Source organism: Ranitomeya imitator, chromosome 6 (assembly GCF_032444005.1).
Source record: "Ranitomeya imitator isolate aRanImi1 chromosome 6, aRanImi1.pri, whole genome shotgun sequence".
In the NCBI taxonomy this organism is placed as follows: Eukaryota; Metazoa; Chordata; class Amphibia; order Anura; family Dendrobatidae; genus Ranitomeya; species Ranitomeya imitator.
This window is the reverse complement of record NC_091287.1, coordinates 71,680,997-71,699,416: the sequence shown is the minus strand read 5'-3', so window position 1 is coordinate 71,699,416 and position 18,420 is coordinate 71,680,997. Positions and strand designations below refer to the sequence as shown.

At 45.4% G+C, this 18,420-nt stretch overlaps 1 protein-coding gene across 7 annotated transcripts in view; it reads right to left on the bottom strand.

The window, feature by feature from the left end:
• KMT2C (lysine methyltransferase 2C) overlaps window positions 1–18,420 on the bottom strand; it is a 325,549-nt gene that overhangs the window by 252,548 nt on the left and 54,581 nt on the right. For all 7 annotated transcript variants that reach the window (XM_069729749.1, XM_069729752.1, XM_069729750.1 and 4 more), the window contains exons 2-3: window positions 12,282–12,370; window positions 8,914–9,052 (exon numbers count right to left, since the gene is read on the bottom strand). In XM_069729749.1, coding sequence (XP_069585850.1) covers window positions 8,914–9,052; window positions 12,282–12,370 — 228 coding nt within the window. The remainder of the gene's footprint in view (window positions 1–8,913; window positions 9,053–12,281; window positions 12,371–18,420) is intronic.

Sequence of the window (18,420 nt, the reverse complement as noted above, 5' to 3'; positions counted from 1 at the left end):
CAGAATGAAGGCGCAGGATGGGAGCAGCACATGTCAGAATGGAGGCGCAGGATGGGAGCAGCACATGTCAGAATGGAGGTGCAGGATGGGAGCAGCACATGTCAGAATGGAGGTGCAGGATGGGAGCAGCACATGTCAGAATGGAGGTGCAGGATGGGAGCAGCACATGTCAGAATGGAGGTGCAGGATGGGAGCAGCACATGTCAGAATGGAGGTGCAGGATGGGAGCAGCACATGACAGGATGGGGGCGCAGGATGGGAGCAGCACATGTCAGAATGGGGGCGCAAAATGGGAGCAGCACATGACAGGATGGGGACGCAGGATGGGTGCAGCACATGACAGGATGGGGACGCAGGATGGAGCAGCACATGACAGGATGGGGACGCAGGATGGAGCAGCACATGTCAGAATGGGGGTGCAGGATGGGAGCAGCACATGTCAGAATGGGGGTGCAGGATGAGTGCAGCACATGACAGGATGGGGACGCAGGATGGAGCAGCACATACCAGGATGGAGACCATATACCAATATAGCTGCTCGCCACCCGGGCGTAGAACGAGTTCAATAGCTAGTAATAGTCTAATTAGACAGCGAAGGCCCCTACTAAATGGTATAGATAATGAACCGAATCTGGAAAAGCCTGGAACAGTCATTTTACTCATCACCCGGCATTCCTAAAAGCCACAAGGAATCAGAAACTGCTCGCTGCGGCCATCATTATTCCTTCTTATAATCCAGTCCATCATTTCTATATTGCAGTAATACAGCAGGCAAAGAGTGAAGTGAAGCTTACAAAATGTCACTCTCCTGCTAGCAGCCACTTCTGACCCATGAATACTCCTGACTGGGGGGCGGGGGCGGACGACCGTCTCACCAGAACAAACAGCTCTCCGCACCGGAGACCTCACACTTGTATGCTCAGAACCAGCAGACATTGTGGTCCGAGATTTCATGTAATGTAACGCAGTCTCTTATCGTCACATTTCAAGAGAATTAACCCATTACATGATCAATCTTGCCAGTATAGAGCTTTATGGCGCACTGCCAAGATAAGTTCTAAAGATTAGACCAGCGGGGGTCCCAGCAGGAAGACATGCACATGTACTGGGAACAGGAGTGCTTAGCCCCCCGTCCTTGCTGGCACAGAATTGGCCGCTTCGGTACGGATACATGACTTAATCAATGGTTGTTCGGACCGTGATTTTACAGAATACCTTCATAGCACTCTGTGGTCGGTTAGCAGGACCCATCATCACACGCCTTGAATTGTTTTCTATTTATTTATATACTGGATTGCTAAATGTAAAGAAAATCCGTCAGTAAGATCAACCCCTTAAACGCTACATATGATAATGCCGGTCTCTGAACTGTAGATTAATCCATCGTCACTTATGCCTTCAATCTGAATTCTTCCTGAGTAATTAGCATTTTCATTCATATGCAAATGAGGCGTTAAGTGCTCTGGGCGTGGCAGTAATTACAGAGCCTCCGCCTCCAGAGAGTTTCTTCCCCAGCACCAGGTTAATTAATGTGACTGATAACTTACCGCCTGTTATCATTCAAGCTATAGAGACAGGCGCTCAGCGGGGAAACAACCTCCAGAGCCAGGGGCTCCTTAAAGGAATCTGGTCACTACATTTTTGCCACCTGATCTGAGAGCAACACGATGTCGGGCAGAGTCCTTGAATCCAGTGATGTGGCACTTACTGGGCTGCATGCTGAAGAATTGATAAGATCACAATTTTATCAGCAGGAGATTATCACCATAGGACTAGCAATCTTACTAGCAGGTAGTCCTCCACATCCATGAGCTCTGTACATCCCCACTCTCACCACTGATTGGCAGCTTTTATACAGAACTAGCAGTAAGAGAACGCCTAGATCTGCACCAGAGAAAAAGTGATTTTTATGAAAACTACAGAAAGCAGCCAAGTAAGTGACACATTGCTGCAATCAGGGTCCGGCGACAGATGATACCTCAGGTCATGCTCCGCTCACTAAACATCTCATTTACATTAATTACTCAAAAATATTTACAAACTTATTACATAAAAGAAGAATGCAGCAGTAAATGTGGAGAGGCATTAGAGAGTTGCTCACCAGTATGTGTGGAGCACTGGATTCTGGCTCAGTGACCAGTATGGTGACTCACATATTAGCGGTGCCCTGGTGATAGGGTAATTACTATTGATTTTGTTCCTCAAGTGCACAAGATAAAAGTTGTCATTTGAGCAAAACAACATCTGGAGAGGAAAGGAGCCATTTTATCAGTTATAGAAGCATTGCTTTGAAGCAATTAAAGTAAAAGCTTCAAAAGCAGGGGGGATGTACGGGACATGTAGCACCAGAGCTGGGCCAACACTGCCACAGAAAATCCTAAAGTTTGGACACGATTTTCTATGGGGTCTCAATGTGCCTTCCACACACTTCCAGATGTGTTCCATTTTCTGCTGCCGGTCACAATTTTCACACAACCCAATTACCAAAAGACTTCAATACCAATCACAGGCGACAGCTACTTACCTGTGACATTCCTGTGATTTGGTTGTTTTGGGGATTTGACGGCTCTAAAAGATTTGAGGGGCAGTAGGCGAGTTAAATGTTTTTGGTCACAGAACTTAGATCTAAGAATTGCTGGCAAGCGACACGGACGTATTTTGTCCCAGCCTTACACGGCAGGTGACTTGCAGGACATTTCTGCGCATGTTGTGTTCTTAATGCAATTTTGCATGTTGCAGAAGCATAACTATGAAGACTCAGTACTGACCAAAGATTTGTTTTGGCTGGATGTCAGACCAGATGTGTCGTGAAGCAGTATACACCTTCTTCCTCTGAATGAACAGCCAAGCGGAGCATGAATGTATACAGGAGGGTCAGGAAGAATAGTGGTCAGCAGGACTGTTCATCGACAGCCAGCGTGCATGGTGGATACATTCAGAAACGCTTCTGTCATGTCACATGGAAACTTACAATCAGTAGCAATCCCACCAGTACAGATGTCCCTGGCATTTAGCTGGAAAAGGACACATCACGCGATACATTAGAGGTAGCGTAAAGGGAATGTGTCACCAGGTTTATGCCAACTAATCTATAGCGCAGCATAATGTAGTGACAAAGACCTGGATTCCAGCAATGGATCACTAAAGGTACCGTCACACTAAGCGACGCTGCAGCGATACCGACAACGATCCGGATCGCTGCAGCGTCGCTGTTTGGTCGCTGGAGAGCTGTCACACAGACAGCTCTCCAGCGACCAACGATGCCGGTAACCAGGGAAAACATCGGGTTACTAAGCGCAGGGCCGCGCTTAGTAACCCGATGTTTACCCTGGTGACCAGCGTAAAAGTAAAAAAAAAAAAAACACTACATACTTACCTTCCGCTGTCTGTCCCTCGGCGCTCTGCTTCTCTGCCCTGTGTAAGCACAGCGGCCGGAAAGCACAGCGGTGACGTCACCGCTCTGCTTTCCGGCCGTTGTGCTTACACAGGGCAGAGAAGCAAAGCGCCGAGGGACAGACAGCGGAAGGTAAGTATGAAGTGTTTGTTTGTTTTTTACTTTTACGCTGGTAACCAGGGTAAACATCGGGTTACTAAGCGCAGCCCTGCGCTTAGTAACCCGATGTTTACCCTGGTTACCAGCGAAGACATCGCTGAATCGGTGTCACACACGCCGATTCAGCGATGTCTGCAGGAAGTCCAGCGACGAAATAAAGTGCTGGCTTTTCTGCAGCGACCAACGACATCACAGCAGGATTCTGATCGCTGCTGTGTGTCAAACTGAACGATATCGCTAGCCAGGACGCTGCAACGTCACGGATCGCTAGCGATATCGTTTAGTGTGACGGTACCTTTACCGTATATAACAATCTATAAAAACACAGCTTCACCAGCAGAAGATTATGACTAGAGGAAAAGTAAACCTGCTGCCAGGTGGTCCTCCATATCCATGTCATCGGTATAATCGCACCATCACTGACTGGCAGCTTTCTGTGTACACTGTGCATAGGCAGAAAGATGCCAATCAGTGGTATGGGCAGGGTTATAACAGCGCTCAGCATTCAGAGAACTGCTAGAAGTGCAGCAGATAAAACAGTGATTTTGCCTAAACTGCAGCAAGCAGCCCTGTAAGTGACACATCATTGAATTCAGGGTCTCTGACTGTACATTATGCTTGCTGCAGCAAAAACCCAGAGAGACTTTTCTTTAATATTCACTACCTTAGCCCTTTCATCAAATCTTTCATGTTGAGCTGGATAGATGATGCAATATTGGCTGTAGAGCAAAATACATTTTTTTTTAAATCTTGCCACCTCGTTGCAGAAATATTGGCACAGTATTTGACACCTAATGTGCTACCTAAAGTTAAGTCCATGCGGGTGGACTTTTAACTGGGAGTGTGTACTAGGTTTCCTTGTATGAGCTGGAATCTGATGACTTTAGTTAAAGGGGTATTCCCATCTCAAAGATCCTATCGCAATAATTATTATTAGTATTACTCCACAATTAGAAATGTAGTATAGTTTTTCTGATTCACTATGTCCCTTCCTCATATGAAGGCATTGCAGTACCTTACGTATCCATGGTTACGACCACTGATATAGTGAGATACATAGTTGCTAGTGACCGTAACCTTAGATACCTAAGGTCCTGCAATGTTTGCACATTAGAAAAGACATCAGGAATCTGAAAATCTATACTACATTTCTATGTGGAGGAGTTTGCTAATATTATTACACCTACTACATATTTTGATTTGGAGATGGGAATATCCTCTTTAAATTCAAGTAGGTGTCAATTTAGGTGCCAAATACAGAAGAAGAAAAAATATTTTGCTCTGATGCCACTATAAGGCTGAGTGCTTAAGTTGCGCTTTTTATGCGTTTCTGCTTAAAAACGCATTCCCATGCAATCCTATGGGATTCCGCAGTTGCTGTGCCCATGCTGCGGATTTTCCCACTGTGGAATCGCATAGCGGTAAAATCAGCAGCATGTTCATTATGTCTGCGGAATCACGGCGATTCCGCCGCCATAGGTTTGAATTGAAACGCTCACTTTACGCATGTGGCTATGCCCACCATGCGTACACTTCATGTGCGGATGGTACCAAGGATCTTGAGGAGAGGAGACTCTCCTCCAAGCCCTAGCTAATAATAATAAATAATAATAATAATAATAAACTTTATTTTTATATAGCGCTAACATATTCCGCAGCGCTTTACATTTTTTCACACATTCTCATCACTGTCCCCGATGGGGCTCACAATCTAAATTCCCTATTAGTATGTCTTTGGAATGTGGGAGGAAACCGGAGTGCCCGGAGGAAACCCACGCAAACACGGAGAGAACATACAAACTCTTTGCAGATGTTGTCCTTGGTGGGGTTCGAACCCAGGACTCCAGCGCTGCAAGGCTGCAGTGCTAACCACTAAGCCACCGTGCCGCCCCACTAAGCCACCGTGCCGCCTACAATATCCATGTAAAAAAAAAATTAAAATAAAAAAAAGGGATATACCTACCTTCTGATGGCCCCCAGAGTCCTCCCGGTGGCTTCCGTTCCCAGGGATGCATTGCGCGAATCACCTGAGAAGACGTCGCGGTCATGCGACCGTGACTTCACAAAGGTCCTTCAAGCAAGGCATCCCTGGGAACGGTACGTACCGGGAGCACCGCTGAGGAGATCAGGGGCCGTCGGAAGGTGAGAATAACCATACTTTTATTATTATTATTGTTAACATTCTATCTTTTACTATTGATGCAGCACTAGGCTTGATAAGTGTGACCAACCTGTCAATCACTTTTCAAAGCGATGCTTCAAATCGCTTGTAAGTAAAATTCATAAATCGACACAATATGAAAAAAATGGCCTCCCAACTAGCTATTAAAATTATTTGCTAATCCTGAAGGCTCACATACTTTTGCCACTCTCAAGACATATGATTATTTTCCTCATTTCAATAAAGGACAAGGAGTGTAATATTTTCTTTCATTTGGTTTGCTTATACATTTAAGACGTGTAACAATCTGATGTAATTTAAGGTAAAAATTTATGCCGAGTTATGGAAGGTTCTGAAAGGTTCACTAACTTTCAAGCACGTGTGTGGGTTTGTGTCGGACAGGATTTACACCAGAAAGTTATTTTTCCTAGTTAGAAGTTAAATGCAATGATAGACGTTTTGATCACCTAAGCAAGGATATTTTTGAGAGAAGATGCATGAAGAGCAGCCCATCTTAGCATGAAATGTTTAGCTCTTACAAATATGCATTTTATTTGAATTCAAGGTCTACAAGCCAAGATAGAGAAAAATGAAATAATGCATAAAAGATGTTGTGCAAGGTCAAGTCATCTCAACAAAATGACCTTGAACAACTTTATGTACTAATGTAGTCAATTATCAGACCTGTACAATCTCTGGAGACCAGATGCTTCAGAAACTAGGAATCTGGAAACCTGCTGCAATCAAGTAGAATCTCAGGAGCCCACCATAATTTCTATGGGAGCTGTTCATATGTCTGGATTTCTTGTATAAGAGTCGTCCCCGCAGAATTGAAGAGGCATATATCAGTTATTGATCGGAGTACAATCCGAATCTGGTCTATTTTGCACAAACTGTTCGGAGAAGGTGGAGAAATGTTTTTTCTTCACATGACAAAAACGAAGAAAAATCAGACCAAACTCTGATTAAACTCAGATAAAACTGATGAAAATCACTGATTATCCTCAAATAGTTGCTCTCGAATATGAATAAAAAACAACAACATCTGAATGTGGCCTCACAGGGCCAACCACACCGCTGTGTGACTTCTGTCCTGTATTAGGCCATTTACACACTCACATGGTCATACAAAGCACAGCCATGTGGTCAATTATTACATACACTGCCCATGCAGGTACTGGGTGCGAATATTATATATAGTATTATAACTGTAAGGCGACGACCACAGGTCAATGCAACACAGTCAACTCAGGAACAAAATCTTAAAGAGACCCCGTCACCACTGCAGATAGGTCTGGTTAAGTGAATGCTTGTCTCCCCATACAAAGGTTTTTTTCTGTCGAGCTGCCAGTCTTCTGAGCTCTGGATTCAAATGGATCGTCACCCACTCATGACGCACTTTCCTCCTGAGAGGGTGATGAGGCATCCGAATCCAGAGCCTGAAAGAGGGGCCAACGGACGTAAAAAATCACTGGGAGAAAACAGTGAATAGAGACAGACACGCATGACAAGCTGTGAGATTGTCTGCAGCTGTTAGGACAGATGTGGCACGTTTACTAGGCAGGTTTTTAAGTGGCGGACAACCCCTTTAACAGCAGAATATGAATGTGTTAAAAGAAATCTCCAGAACAAAACAAGTTTTCCACTGTGATCTTCCACTGGTGATTCTTCGACGACTGCGTCATTATGCAGCTTTCCAGCATCAGTCTAAACTCTCCTCGCCACACACACACATTACTAATACTCCTAATCATCGCAGCCCTCGAGAGGATGGCGGTGGACGAGACCAACAGTGGATCACGGATTATTGGGATTACATTTTATATACTGGTGTTAGGGGGGCTCTGAGGAACGAGGGTCATCTTGTCTTGCCGCAGACTGCTTTCATTTGGGTATAGGAGACTAATGTAGCTTGGACCTAGTTATGGGGTCATGTCACTGCACACATCAGACCACCTAAACCCTTGATTCTTTTGTAGAATCCTTCCACGGACAGAGTTATTTCTTGAGAGATCAAATCCTACTAAAGGGGTTGTACCAAGCTAATAAGTGATCACCTATTGATTGGATAAGGAATATCACTGATGGCTGACCAATATATTACGCCACCAATCCCGAGAACAGGGCTCTGAATGGAGCGGAGGTCGACCACACTCTGCTTTATACATTCTCTATGGGACTGTAGAGGTCGTGGAGCTCGGTGCTATTAATGGGGATAAGTAATGAACTCAGCACAACCATTTAAGTTTGATTTTTTTTTTAAATTGTGCTGTTAAAGGGGTTTTCCTACAGAAACTGTGATACATTAATGCTCAATGTGAGTGTGAACGGGAAAGACTGCTGTGATCGAGAAGCAGGTGCGACCACCGCTCCACTCACTTTTACAAGATTAGTGGAAGGACCATACAATCCATACCATGGAAGTGAACGGAGGGGTCATTGAGCATGCACGCTACCACTCCATTCACACAGGGGAGTTCAGGACCCCATTATTAGGACTGGTGTAGATTCCACCAAGTAGGACACACAGCGAGAGTAAAATGATAAAACTACGGAGGAGTGAATAGCCAGCGCAAGGTGTGAGCATGAGAAAGTAACCCTTACAAGCTCATTGTAAAAGTGTGGCCCCATCTCTCTGCTCCAAAACACGCGGGATTAACCAGTAGGTAGCAGGACTGCATCTACATCTGAAAACCCTTTACCCAATGGTGCACAAATCCAGTCCTATAGCAGGACACTGACTATCCCTCCAGAAATCACTAATTATTATTAACACACATTTCTAAAGCGGCTTCGCTCACCAAGCGGGTTCACTAGGTTATCCGGTCAACCAGATAATCTCAAGAGAAACTCCCACCTTCATTCAGGGACAATCACTGCTCACAATAGTAATAATAAAAACAAAAGAAAAAAAAACAACAACTACTCTGCATCTGTAGGAAACGTGCCTGGGGACAGCACAAAAACAGTATTACGGGATTCAATCTCAAAGAAACCCTCATACAAATGTTAACCACAGAGGAGCGCGTGGGATGCGTCAGCCTCTGTCCCCATCTCGCACTAATTAAGACATCGTGGATTGAGTTTGGCAGCTGCTAGCGCATCACCGCTCATCACCGCTCCTCCCAGCATCCTCTACACGGCCACGGACGCCCTTCCCCCAGCCCTGACTCAGCATCAGGCAGCACAGTACACGGACCTGCTTCTGGCTTCCACTCCCACAGAGACTGTGGCGGGCTCGGACTCTTCGGATGGCGAACGCTGAAGAACGGGTGTTAGTAGCACAGTGTCCGTCACCTCAGTCTGGACGCACTCCTCCACAGATTGTTCTTTAATATCTGGAAAACACGGAAGGGACATTTATGGATTAACAGTATGGGAAGCAGAACACCACTATGGATTATTTATCGCTAGCGCAAAATATATTACTGCAAAACTAAACAGAAAAAACTTCTTAAAACACTAATATGGTATTCCAATAACCTGTGCGCTCACTACTAGTGTGAATGGGACCCGGAGGCCAGGGCGCAGCCGGAGGCCAGGGCGCAGCCGGAGGCCAGGGCGCACCCGGAGGCCGATTCTTTATCAGTATAGTAAGACGGCCTTGTAGAACAAATGGCATCTACGTACAAGGTGACAACGGTCTGTCCTTTCTGTATGCTAAAGGTACCTTCACACATAACGATATTGTTAACGATATCGTTGCTTTTTGTGACGTAGCAACGATATCGTTAATAAAATCGTTATGTGTGACAGCGACCAACGATCAGGCCCCTGCTGGGAGATCGTTGGTCGCTGAATAAAGTCCAGAACTTTATTTCGTCGCTGGATCTCCCGTGGACATCGCTGGATCGGCGTGTGTGACACCGATCCAGCGATGTCTTCACTGGTAACCAGGGTAAACATCGGGTTACTAAGCGCGGCCCTGCGCTTAGTTACCCGATGTTTACCCTGGTTACCGGCATCGTTGGTCGCTGGAGAGCGGTCTGTGTGACAGCTCTCCAGCGACCAAACAGCGACGCTGCAGCGATCCGGATCGTTGTCGGTATCGCTGCAGCGTCGCTTAATGTGAAGGGGCCTTAATGGAAAGCCAGTTTTCAGAGGTGAAATTTTGCCATTGTGGTGAAACCTAGAACTGGATTATTAGTGGTTTTCTATCTACTATCCCCCTGAGATCTCCTCTCCAAGTACAAACCAGTGACAGGACTTGTGTGTTGTAGGGATAAGGTGGGACTCACAGAACCGGCCATCCTGAGAATCTAATTTTACTGCAGATCAACAGTTCTGTACGGCTCTCTTGTGTCCACAACCCCTCATAGCAGATCAGTTTAGCTTGTGTCTGATCAAACACCAGCTTAAAGGTACCGTCACACTAAGCGACGCTGCAGCGATACCGACAACGATGTCGATCGCTGCAGCGTCGCTGTTTACTCGGTGGAGAGCTGTCACACAGACAGCTCTCCAGCGACCAATGATCCCGAGGTCCCCGGTAACCAGGGTAAACATCGGGTTACTAAGCGCAGGGCCGCGCTTAGTAACCCGATGTTTACCCGGTTACCAGCGTAAACGTTAAAAAAACAAACACTACATACTTACCTTCAGCTGTCTGTCCTCAGGCGCTCTGCTTTTCTCTGCACTGTCAGCGCCGGTCAGCCGGAAAGCAGAGCGGTGACGTCACCGCTCTGCTTTCCGGCTGGCCGGCGCTGACACAGGATGCAGGAGGAGTGCAGAGAAGCAGAGCGCCGGGGACAGACAGCGGTAGGTAAGTATGCAGTGTTTGTTTTTTTAACGTTTACACTGGTAACCAGGGTAAACATCGGGTTACTAAGCGCGGCCCTGCGCTTAGTAACCCAATGTTTGCCCTGGTTACCAGTGAAGACATCGCTGGATCGGCGTCACACACGCCGATCCAGCGATGTCAGCGGGAAGTCCAGCGACGAAATAAAGTTCTGGACTTTCCTCAGCGACCAGCGATCTCCCAGCAGGGGCCTGATCGTTGGTCGCTGTCACACAACGATTTCCTTAACGATATCGTTGCGACGTCACAAAAAGCAACGATATCATTAACGATATCGTTATGTGTGACGGTACCTTAAAGGGAATGTGTCATCAGATAATGGCCATAGTGTAAATCAGGACTTCGTTACATGATGTGTTTTTTTTTCCATGTCATGAACATTAACGAAATTAGCAATCTTGCAAGCAATTTTTACACTGGCCGCTAAGGGTTTTTAAAACTCACAATTAGCTTTGCACATGCTCATTAGATGCTTCAGTACAAAAGTTCCATTTATACTGGGCACATGCACACATTTCGGCTCTGGCAACGAGCCCTTGGAAAAAAAGGCTAAATGACAGAGCCAAAACTTTATTGAAATAGGAGTACTGAAAAATGCGTATTTTTTGTAATTTTCTTCCACATGGATCCAGCAAGATGGCTAGCATTTTTCTTACCATAAAAGGCCTAACAAACAAACAAACAAAAAAAAAAAACCGCTAGGCCAGACCTTGGCTTTGAGGAGGAAAGTCCCAGTCCAGCATGAGAGGTCTCAGGAGCAGGAATAGATACGACAGACCAGACGAGTCACGCGGAAGGCCAAGAAAAGTGAATGTGAGGTTCTTTTTGGTTTTTAACATATTACGTTCCTTGTGCTCTTAAGTCTGGAGAGGAACATCTTTATTTTCTGGCGTATAAGACGACTGGGCGTATGAGACGACCCCCAACTTTTCCATATAAAATATGGAATTTGGGATATGCCCGCTGTATATGACGGGGGTCATCTTATACGGCGTGTGGTTCCCAGGGTCTGGAGGAGAGGAGACTCTCCTTCAGGCCCTGGTATCCATATTCATGTAAAAAATAAAGAATAAAAATAAAAAACATGGATATACTCACCCTCGGACGGGCCCTGGATCACAGCGCTGCTAGCGTCTCCCTCTGTTCCTTAGAATGCGGTGAGTGAAGGACCTTCGATGACGTCGCGGTCACATGAGCGGTCAGGTAACCGGTTACCTGACCGCTCATGTCTGCGACCTCACTGAAGGTCCTTCACTCACCGCATTCTAAGGAACAGAGGGAGACGCTTGCAGCGCTGTGATCCAGGGCCCGTCCGAGGGTGAGTATATCCATGTTTTTTATTTTTATTCTTTATTTTTTACATGAATATGGATCCCAGGGCCTGAAGGAGAGTCTCCTCTCCTCTCCTCCAGACCCTGGGAACCACACACCGAAATGCAGGATCGCTCCCTGCACACGCCGTACCCGGCGTATAAGACGACCCCCGACTTTTAGGACAATTTTTAGGGGTCAAAAATTCGTCTTATACGCCGGGAAATACGGTAAATTAATGAACAATAACTTCTCTGCACATCCAATTTGCAGGGACAAAATGCGCAAACTGACAAGGTTGTATTTTGCCAGATCCGCTCATCTCTAAAGGATATAGTTTACACTGTTCTAGAAAAGGACTCTGACACAAACAAAATGTCTGGAGGTATCAGGCTAAAAAAAATGTACAGACGGGATGGATTTTTCTAGTGCACCCATAACAATTTGCAACCACTAACCTGTGTCGGCAGAGCTTTCCAGTTCTGCTGCCTCCAGTCCATCCATGCTGTCTTCATCCTCCAAAGCAGTCTTTCCTCTACTCCGAGGCCTAGAAAAAGAATACGATACCAATGAACAGGTGCATGATTATTCTGCACGACTAAGACGGGAAATTCAGAGGAATTAGTAGTATTCCAGTGTCTCAGGATTCAGTGATCCAAACAACCACAACAGTAAACACAAGCATGAATCAGCAAGTCATGGATGAATCACGTTTTATTACTTTGCATCAATGATCTGAAAAGCGTTCGATGTGTCCAGCACGTATTTACTAATCTCTGAACACGTTCATAGGAAATCGAGAAAACAATAACAGAAAATAAAAGAATGGTAAGGTCTGCAGAGCGCAGTGCAATATGATGGCGCTGTACAAGTAAAATAAAACAAGTTATCTACACCAGGGGTCCCCAACTCCAGTCCTCAACGCCCACCAACAGGTCATGTTTTCAGGATTTCCTTTGCATTGCACAGGTGATGCAATTATTACCTGGGCAAGACTAAGGAAATCCTGAAAACATGACATGTTGGTGGGCCTTGAGGACTGGAGTTGGGGACCCCTGATGCACACAATAGAAGTGAAAGCTCAGCTCTAAATATTTTTTTTACGCGCAAAATTCTCTGCGGATAAAATATAGTGTTACGAGTTTTATTTTTCTAAGTCGAGCTCTAAATGCCTTGTGAAGGGTTAAATAAACCTGCCACCACTAGAGGGAGCTTCAGAGCTTACTGCATACTTTACATACACTGAACTAAATACTACAGAATGTAGACAGCTACTCGGCGCCTCCTAGTGGTGACCAAATGCTTTCACTGAACTAGGTGGCTAAATAAAATAAAGAGCTGTTTATTGGCTGCTTGTAATTGGATTTATCAGGGTTTTTTTTCCCCACACAAGTTATGATCTTAAAATCATTGCATATTTACTTATCCCCTTCATGACCCAGCCTATTTTGACCTTAAAGACCTTGCCGTTTTTTGCAATTCTGACCAGTGTCCCTTTATGAGGTAATAACTCAGGAACGCTTCAACGGATCCTAGCGGTTCTGAGATTGTTTTTTCGTGACATATTGGGCTTCATGTTAGTGGTAAATTTAGGTCAATAAATTCTGCGTTTATTTGTGATAAAAACGGAAATTTGGCGAAAATTTTGAAAATTTTGCAATTTTCACATTTTGAATTTTTATTCTGTTAAACCAGAGAGATATGTGACACAAAATAGTTAATAAATAACATTTCCCACATGTTTACTTTACATCAGCACAATTTTGGAAACAAAATTTTTTTTTGTTAGGAAGTTATAAGGGTTAAAATTTGACCAGCGATTTGTCATTTTTACAACGAAATTTACAAAACCATTTTTTTTAGGGACCACCTCACATTTGAAGTCAGTTTGAGGGGTCTATATGGCTGAAAATACCCAAAAGTGACACCATTCTAAAAACTGCACCCCTCAAGGTACTCAAAACCACATTCAAGAAGTTTATTAACCCTTCAGGTGCTTCACAGCAGCAGAAGCAACATGGAAGGAAAAAATGAACATTTAACTTTTTAGTCACAAAAATTATCTTTTAGCAACAATTTTTTTTATTTTCCCAATGGTAAAAGGAGAAACTGAACCACGAAAGTTGTTGTCCAATTTGTCCTGAGTACGCTGATACCTCATATGTGGGGGTAAACCACTGTTTGGGCGCACGGCAGGGCTTGGAAGGGAAGGAGCACCATTTGACTTTTTGAATCAAAAATTGGCTCCACTCTTTAGCGGACACCATGTCACGTTTGGAAAGCCCCCGTGTGCCTAAAAATTGGAGCTCCCCCACAAGTGACCCCATTTTGGAAACTAGACATCCCAAGGAACTTATCTAGATGCATAGTGAGCACTTTGAACCCCCAGGTGCTTCACAAATTGATCCGTAAAAATGAAAAAGTACTTTTTTTTCACAAAAAAATTCTTTTAGCCTCAATTTTTTCATTTTCACATGGGCAACAGGATAAAATGGATCCTAAAATGTGTTGGGCAATTTCTCCTGAGTACACCAATACCTCACATGTGGGGGTAAACCACTGTTTGGGCACATGGTAAGGCTCGGAAGGGAAGGAGCGCCATTTGACTTTTTGAATGGAAAATTAGCTCCAATTGTTAGCGGACACCATGTCGCGTTTGGAGAGCCCCTGTGTGCCTAAACATTGGAGATCCCCCAGAAATGACACCATTTTGGAAACTAGACCCCCAAAGGAACTAATCTAGATGTGTGGTGAGGACTTTGAACCCCCAAGTGCTTCACAGAAGTTTATAACGCAGAGCCATGAAAATAAAAAATAAAAATTATTTTCTCAAAAATGATCTTTTAGCCTGCAATTTTTTATTTTCCCAAGGGTAACAGGAGAAATTTGACCCCAAAAGTTGTTGTCCAGTTTCTCCTGAGTACGCTGATACCCCATATGTGGGGGTAAATCACTGTTTGGGCACATGCCGGGGCTCGGAAGTGAAGTAGTGATGTTTTGAAATGCAGACTTTGATGGAATGCTCTGTGGGCGTCACGTTGCGTTTGCAGAGCCCCTGATGTGGCTTAACAGTAGAAACCCCCCACAAGTGACCCCATTTTGGAAACTAGACCCCGAAAGGAACTTATCTAGATGTGTGGTGAGCACTTTGAACCCCCAAGCGCTTCATAGAAGTTTATAATGCAGAGCCGTGAAAATAAATACGTTTTCTTTCCTCAAAAATAATTATTTAGCCCAGAATTTTTTATTTTCCCAAGGGTTACAGGAGAAATTGGACCCCAAAAGTTGTTGTCCAGTTTCTCCTGAATACGCTGATACCCCATGAGTGGGGGTAAACCACTGTTTGGGCACACGTCGGGGCTCAGAAGGGAAGTAGTGACTTTTGAAATGCAGACTTTGATGGAATGGTCTACGGGTGTCACGTTGCGTTTGCAGAGCCCCTGGTGTGCCTAAACAGTAGAAACCCCCCACAAGTGACCACATTTTAGAAATTAGACCCCCCAAGGAACTTATCTAGATATGTGGTGAGCACTTTGAACCCCCAAGTGCTTCACAGACGTTTACAACGCAGAGCCGTGAAAATAAAAAATCATTTTTCTTTCCTCAAAAATTATGTTTTAGCAAGCATTTTTTTAGATTCACAAGGGTAACAGGAGAAATTGGACCCCAGTAATTGTTGCGCAGTTTGTCCTGAGTATGCTGGTACCCCATATGTGGGGGTAAACCACTGTTTGGGCACACGTCAGGGCTCGGAAGTGAGGGAGCACCATTTGACTTTTTGAATACGAGATTGGCTGGAATCAATGGTGGCGCCATGTTGCGTTTGGAGACCCCTGATGTGCCTAAACAGTGGTAACCCCTCAATTCTACCTCCAACACTAACCCCAACACACCCCTAACTCTAATCCCAACTGTAGCCATAACCCTAAACACAACCCTAACCGCAACACACCCCTAACCACAGCCCTAACCCCAACACACCCCTAACCCTAACCACAACCCTAATTCCAACCCTAACCCTAAGGCTATGTGCCCACGTTGCGGATTCGTGTGAGATATTTCCGCACCATTTTTGAAAAATCCGCGGGTAAAAGGCACTGCGTTTTACCTGCGGATTTTCCGCGGATTTCCAGTGTTTTTTGTGCGGATTTCACCTACGGATTCCTATTGAGGAACAGGTGTAAAACGCTGCGGAATCCGCACAAAGAATTGACATGCTGCGGAAAATACAACGCAGCGTTTCCGCGCGGTATTTTCCGCACCATGGGCACAGCGGATTTGGTTTTTCATATGTTTACATGGTACTGTAAACCTGATGGAACACTGCTGCGAATCCGCAGCCAAATCCGCACCGTGTGCACATAGCCTAATTCTAAAGGTATGTGCACACGCTGCGGAAAACGCTGCGGATCCGCAGCAGTTTCCCATGAGTTTACAGTTCAATGTAAACCTATGGGAAACAAAAATCGCTGTACACATGCTGCGGAAAAACTGCACGGAAACGCAGCGGTTTACATTCCGCAGCATGTCACTTCTTTTGTGCGGATTCCGCAGCGGTTTTACAACTGCTCCAATAGAAAATCGCAGTTGTAAAACCGCAGTGAAATGCGCAGAAAAAAACGCGGTAAATCCGCCATAAATCCGCAGCGGTTTAGCACTGCGGATTTATCAAATCCGCAGCGGAAAAATCTGCAGAGGACCAGAATACGTGTGCACATACCGAAACCCTAACCCTAGCCCTAACCCTACCCCTAGCCCTAACCCTAGCCCTAACCCTACCCCTAACCCTACCCCTATTCTAACATTAGTGGAAAAAAAAATTTTCTTTATTTTTTTATTGTCCCTACCTAATAATAATAATAATAATAATTTTTATTTATATAGCGCCAACATATTCCGCAGCGCTTTACAAATTATAGAGGGGACTTGTACATACAATAGACATTACAGCATAACAGAAATACAGTTCAAAACAGATACCAAGAGGAGTGAGGGCCCTGCTCGTAAGCTTACAAACTATGAGGAAAAGGGGAGACACGAGAGGTGGATGGTAACAATTGCTATAGTTATTCGGACCAGCCATAGTGTAAGGCTTGGGTGTTCATGTAAAGCTGCATGAACCAGTTAATTAATTTTTTTTTTTTTTTTTTTAATATAGGCCACACAGGGATCGTTAGGTTAATGCATTGAGGCGGTAGGCCAGTCTGAACAAACCTATGGGGGTGACAAAGGGGGGGGTCATTTATTATTTTTTTTATTTTGATCACTGAGATAGATTATATCTCAGTGACCAAATGCACTTTGGAACGAATCTGCCGGCCGATTCGGCGGGCGCACTGCACATGCGCCCGCCATTTTGGAAGATGGCGGCGCCCAGGGAGAAGACAGACGGGACCCCGGCTGGATCGGTAAGTATGATGGGGTCGGGGGGGACCACGAGGGGGGGGGGGGAATCGGAGCACGGGGGGGGGGATCGGAGCACGGGGGGGGATCGGAGCACGGGAGGAGTGGAACGGAGCACGGGGGGGCTGGAATGGAGCACGGGGGGGTGGAACGGAGCACCGGGGGGGTGGATCGGAGTGCAGGGGGGGTGATTGGAGCACGGGGGGGGTGATTGGAGCACGGGGGGAGCGGACAAGAGCACGGGGGGGAGCGGAGCACTGGACGGAGGGGAGCCGGAGCAGTGTACCGGCCAGATCGGGGGGCTGCGGGGGCACATTAGTATTTCCAGCCATGGCCGATGATATTTCAGCATCGGCCATGGCTGGATTGTAATATTTCACCCGTTATAATAGGTGAAATATTACAAATCGCTCTGATTGGCAGTTTCACTTTCAACAGCCAATCAGAGCGATCGTAGCCACGAGGGGGTGAAGCCACCCCCCCTGGGCTAAACTACCACTCCCCCTGTCCCTGCAGATCGGGTGAAATGGAAGTTAACCCTTTCACCCGGCCTGCAGGGACGCGATCTTTCCATGACGCCGCATAGGCGTCATGGGTCGGATTGGCACCGACTTTCATGACGCCTACGTGGCGTCATGGGTCGGGAAGGGTTTAAAAAAATGATCAGCATTCCAAATTTAGACAGGTTTATGATAACTTGGAACATTAACATGTATTACAGATTATAAGCAGAGATGTTACCAAGGCTCTGGTCACAATATATACCCCTGCTGTAGGGGGGTACAGAGCCTTGGCCCTCTACCATCACAAAGGTGATGACAGCTGGCTCCCATGTACACCAAGATGCAAAAAACGGGTTACGGACTATTAAATGTTTTTTTTTTGTTTTTTAAACACCATGCTGGAGTGGTGCCTTAAATGAGCTAAACAACCCTCAGGACAGGCCATTGTGTCTTACCTACATGTTGTACCACACAATCAGGACAGAAGGCAACGCCGACATATCAGGCTCAGAGAATTGTCTATAGACAACTGAAACCTACGTCCATAAAGAACCGACAAAGTCAGAAAATGAAACAGAGCAGATTCATAATTTGCGATTTATTGATTCTCTTTTTTGGTTCTGTACTCCCGCCAATCTGTTCAAGTGGTGCAGAAGAGTCCATGAATTTGGCGCAAAATTAAAAAGGTTTT